We start from the raw sequence: 5,182 nt of genomic DNA on the forward strand, positions 1-5,182 counted from the left end.
TGGTGGGGGAGGGAATAGCTGAGCTGGAGATTTTCCAGAAATGCGCCCCCCTCCTCCCAGGCTGCCACCAGGCTTCTCAGCCTGCCCCCCAGGGCCCTCGCCACCCCGACCTGGCCCTCGGGCTCACGTTTATGGTTGTTTTTCCGGTGGAAGGGCAGGGCGTGGCGCTCGGCATGCTCCTCCCCCTCCTCCTCAGCCAGGTGGGTGTGGGTGTAGTGGTAGCTGAGGCCAGGCCGATTCTTATACCGTTTCCCACAGACTAGAGGGTGAGTGGATGGCTGTCAGCACCCCATCCTTGGCGCCTCCACCCTGGCTTCCAGGATCACACCACCCCCTCTTCCAGAGACCTGTGACCCCCAAGCTGGGCCTGGACAGGGAGGGGCTGTGGGGGAGGGGAGATCTCCAGGGCCCACTCTCTCTCTTTCCCCTCTGCAGGACTCACTATCACAGACATACGGCTTGTCTCGGTCCTCCAGGGAAGCGGTGTCCTGGCGTTTCCGGAGGCCCCCGATGCCATATGCCTATGGGAAGGGTCAGAAGTGAGGGGCCAAAATGCAAGGAAATTGAGCTTTCATTATTTGGACATGAAAGTCAAACTGCACAAAAGTTTTTATGGCTTTATGGGCTGGGGGTGTGGATTAGCAGGAGAGCAAGGCCTTGGGTTCCATCCCTAGCACCACAAAGAACGACCTAATAATAATTGAAGAGCGTGATAGCACACACTTGTAATCCTAGCACTCAGGAGGCTGAGGCAGGAGATTTGTAAATTTGAAGTCAATCTAGGCTACACACCGAGTTGAAGGCCAGCCTGTACTACATAACAAGACTGCCTCTAAAAAGCAAATAATGCTACCGATACCCCCCAAAGAAACAAAAGGGGCCAGGGATTTAGCTCAGCAGTCCCACCGTCTGCCTTGCAAGCGCAAGGACCTAAGTTCGATCCCCAGTACCCCCCCACAAAAAAACAAACAAAAAAAAGCAAATAATGCTAAAATCTTCCCCCTGAAGCTGGGCATGGTTGTACATGCCTATAATCCAAGCACTCAGAAGGCTGAGACAGGAAGATCACTGAGAACTCAATGCCAGCCTGGGCTAAACAGTGAGTTCAAGGCCAACCTGAACTATATCCCTGTCTCAAAAAACAGCAAAAATAAAACCTCTCCTCCAAGCAACTGTGCAAACTTCTTAGCTATAGAGTCCTAAATTCCTCTGAGGTTGTTTCGCTACCTGTAGCACAGTTATGAAGATAGTTCTAATCCATTGTACAATCTGTTTTGCAAGTGGTTTAAGCTACAGGAGTCTCAGGTTCCTTATTTGTAAAACAGCTAGGTACAAACTCCTCACCCCTTCTGATTCCCCTGGGGACTAGATGAGCTCACACTTGGCAGGTAAGGCTGACATTGCACATGTTCAGTAAATGGGATCTGTCACAGAGGGTCGGGGGTGCTTCAGGCAGTACCTTTCCTTTGGCCCTGTTCTTCCTCCTGGGAATGTCATCCTCCAAGTCTTCCACCTCGAGATCATGTGGGAACTCCAGCAGCTGCTGTTTCTGGGCATCAGGGAGATTAGGGTCAAGAAAGTAGGGGGCCCTTTGGGAGGCTGAAGCAGGAGGATTGCCTCAAATTCAAAGCTAGCCTGAACTACATAGTGAGACCCTGCCTCAGTAAAACAAAACAAAACAAAAAAGTAGGGAGGCCTTATCTCTGCAAATGGGGTGAGAAAACAAGTCAGGGATCTTCCAAAGGAGAGGTCTGGAAGGATGAAGACTTGGGGTACATGGAACCCTGGGGAGCAATGGGGATTCCAAAGCAGGAACATGAGGTACAGGTGGCAGGACTGAGAGGACTTGCAACCAGGGTGCTCAGGGGGTGGTCTTACCTGACAGTCCATAATGGTCTCCTCCTCCTTCAGCTCGACCTTCTTCTCCCCGGTCTCAGCACACAGCAGAGCCTCGAGGACAGGCCCTTCCGGGAGGCCACCCTCCTTCTTCAGGGGTGCCTCACAGTCTGGGGACAAGCCATGGAGGGGGTGTCCAGTGAGGAAGTTGTCCTCAAACTGCCCAGATTGGGGATCATGCTTGTGGTGGGAGGAAAAGGCTTTCTTTTCCACACTCGGCCAACAACCAACACACCCTGGGAAAGACCCCTAGATCCTGGGGAGTCCCATCTGTACCCCAAGACACACTTACAGGAGACCTGGGCAGAACCCTGGGTGTACTCAGAGATCCTCAGAAAAACACAGACCATCAGCATGCCCAGACCCTCACAAATATCTGCATCATATAGGGGGAGGTGAACCCCAGCCACACTCTCAGATACTTTAATCAGGGTTAGATACAGACACACAAATACAACACACATGCCAGAGCCATGATGCAAACAGATCATCTGCCACAGAATTACAGGCAGGAAGAGACATAACCAGACTCTTGGATAGATCCAGAGACATTCAGAAGGAGACAGGGCTGTAGCCAGGACCTATGCTACACCTGAACATTTACAGACATAGGTGAGGGAGATTCACTTAGATGGACACGCAGACATACACAGGGGAGAGACAGACAGTCCCACAGAGGCAGTCAGACGAGCTCCACCACGCCCACACCATAAGACACACCTGGCAGGGGCAGGGAAAGAGCTCATGTCTCTAATTTTCCTGGACACATTCAAAGCACTAAGTCCAGACACCGCCTTGACAAGCACACATGATCAAAAATCCACTTAATGCACCAGACACAAAAGGAAAAAGTTGTTTTGTTTTGTTTTTGTACTGGGGATTGAACTCTGGACCTCGAGCTTACTAGGCAGGCACTGTGCCGATGAGCTAAATCCGTGGCCCAAGAAAGAGATTTTTTTGTTTGTTTGTTTTTGGTCTGGAGATTGAACTCAGGACCTTACGCTTGCAAAGCAGGCTGGGGCACCACTGAGCTAAATCCCCGGCCCAGAAAGACATTTTTTTTTAAAAAAAAGAAAGAGATGCTACCAGACACTCTGAGGTACCTGGAAGAGACCACTGGACACCCCAATATACCCAGAAACACTTCGGAAAAGCCAGATGTTCTGATAGACCACAGACAACAGCAGAAGAAATATACTTTCAGATACACCTGGAAACACCTAGAAAGAGACAGACACTGACGTGCTCAGCTATGGAAAGTTAACCAGACATGGACACATCCAATTTTTAGTATATGTACGAGCACTGGACACACACACACACACACACACACACACACACAAGCAGGTGGACACCCTCAGGCATCCACACAGGGAAACACAGCCAGACACACCACACACGCAGACGTGCCAAGCACACACCACCATGCCCTCTACACACCAGGGCGCACCGTGGGGAACGCACAGTCTGGGGCTCTTACTCAAAGCTGTACAATCTCTGGGTTACACCCAAGACACACGGGCACTGAAACACCCAGGGGGCAACTCAGAGGGGGCTGGAGGTGTGGATGGGGTCACAGCAGGCTCAGTGTTGCAGCTCCACCCACCGATCTTATACTCGCAGGGCCTGAGTCTGGGATCCTCTAGGATGTTGAGTCTCCGTTTCTTCCTCCAACAGCGAGCGGGGTAAGTGTAGATTTGTCCCGGGGCCAGACCTGGTGGAAGAAGGGTGGTAAGGAAGGTGGCTGGGATGCTGGGCCCCGCCCCCGTTGGCCCTGCCCCGCCCTCCCCAGCGGGTACCAGGCCCACGGTGGGTCTTCTCCATCCAGATGTAGCAGTTGTTCTGGGCCACGCCGGTCTGCGAGTCCAGGAAAGGCAGGCGTAGGCTGCGCTCGGCGCACAGGCGCGCGTTGTAGCTGCGGCAGTGCTCGATGGCCTCGCGGTAGAAGTCTTCCCCTAGGCTGCGGGGCGAGAAGCAGGGGCAGCTGTCAGCAAAAGGCAGTAGGGGAAGCCCAGCGCCCTCCCCCGCCGGGACCTCGCCTTCAGCTCTTGCCCCTCCTGGACCCGGGGTGGGGGAGGGGATCCCAGCCCGGGACAGGAGCAGGCCTCCCGCGAAGGGTGGATGTACACACTATAGCAACAGACAAAAACACACGGGGACCCAGCCGTACACCATCACATCCAAACACACAACACAAATCGCACACAGACACACGGGACTCATACACAAAGAGAGACCTATCCCAACACTCACAAAGGACAAGCAGACAATCCTCAAACGTGCACACACAAATATCTCCTGAAAAACACAAATATCCCGTTACATAGTGTGAGAACAGACCACACAATATCTATGCGCAAAATACACACCACAAATCCAACGGCACACAACATAAACAAATGACCCACAAAGATGCAAAACATGAAACATCATACGCATACGCAGACATTCATGCGTCCAAAGACAGTCACACAAATGTCAAAAAACAGTAACTACAGAAACAAATTATCCACACACACACACTTAACATACATATCCACAGACAACATGACACAAATCACAGACACACAGCACACAATACAAAGAAATCACAGATTTTTACACAGCCACGCACACAACGCAGAAATCAGTATCTAAAATCCACATTCACAGATACCTGTATACAAAAGCATAGGACCAGTCAGATCCACCCATAGTCACACAAAAATCTACAGACAAAAACAGGCATACCTTCACACCCAGAGATGCAGAACACAAGACAAATGATGCATAGTTCCAGAGGACATGTGCATACATACGAAGACCCCAAATATCCAAAGATATGTAGTATGGAATTAAAAAAAAAAAGAAAAAGAAAAACATGCATATCCACACACATCTCCAAAATATCAAAAGCAGAACCACAAAGTCAGGCACACACACTCCAACATCCCAAGACAAAGGTACTGTGGTGTACACTCGATTACCGAGGCCCCGGCGTCCCCTGGCCATTTCACCCTCTCCCAAAGCCTTAGGTCGCGGGGTGGGCACGATGACCCCCTTCCCCCAAAAGAACCCAGAGTCCTCCCACATCCTCCACCCTTCCAGGAACAGCGCGTCGAACACCATTCTTGCCAGAAACCCATAGTCACACGTACTCGCACCCCTGTGCAGCCTAGCACACGGTGACAGCCCCCCTGACACCCCCTCGGCCCCACCCCCAGCCACCACACAGACACACACATGCCCGCGCAGACCCTCCCGCGCGCCCTCCCCCGCCTCGTGCCGGCCCGCACCACCTCAGGGG

At 52.1% G+C, this 5,182-nt stretch overlaps 1 protein-coding gene across 8 annotated transcripts in view; it reads right to left on the reverse strand.

Annotated features, from left to right (window-relative positions):
• The window catches only part of Dpf1 (double PHD fingers 1), a 10,652-nt gene that overhangs the window by 4,645 nt on the left and 825 nt on the right, over nucleotides 1-5,182 (reverse strand). For 4 of the 8 annotated variants that reach the window (XM_010632806.3, XM_010632803.1, XM_010632801.1 and 1 more), the window contains 6 exons: nucleotides 3,696-3,856; nucleotides 3,503-3,610; nucleotides 1,879-2,006; nucleotides 1,460-1,549; nucleotides 443-521; nucleotides 128-259 (listed from right to left, as the gene is read on the reverse strand). In XM_010632806.3, the coding sequence (XP_010631108.1) occupies nucleotides 128-259; nucleotides 443-521; nucleotides 1,460-1,549; nucleotides 1,879-2,006; nucleotides 3,503-3,610; nucleotides 3,696-3,720 (562 nt within the window). In that variant the 5' untranslated portion in view covers nucleotides 3,721-3,856. Of the gene's footprint in view, nucleotides 1-127; nucleotides 260-442; nucleotides 522-1,459; nucleotides 1,550-1,878; nucleotides 2,007-3,502; nucleotides 3,611-3,695; nucleotides 3,857-4,862; nucleotides 5,011-5,182 lie in introns of those variants that run through there. The other 4 variants (XM_010632804.1, XM_010632802.1, XM_010632798.1 and 1 more) reach the window with 2 other exon arrangements.

This window comes from Fukomys damarensis, unplaced genomic scaffold, assembly GCF_012274545.1.
Source record: "Fukomys damarensis isolate Sample0158 unplaced genomic scaffold, DMR_v1.0_HiC HiC_scaffold_19, whole genome shotgun sequence".
Lineage (NCBI taxonomy): Eukaryota > Metazoa > Chordata > Mammalia > Rodentia > Bathyergidae > Fukomys > Fukomys damarensis.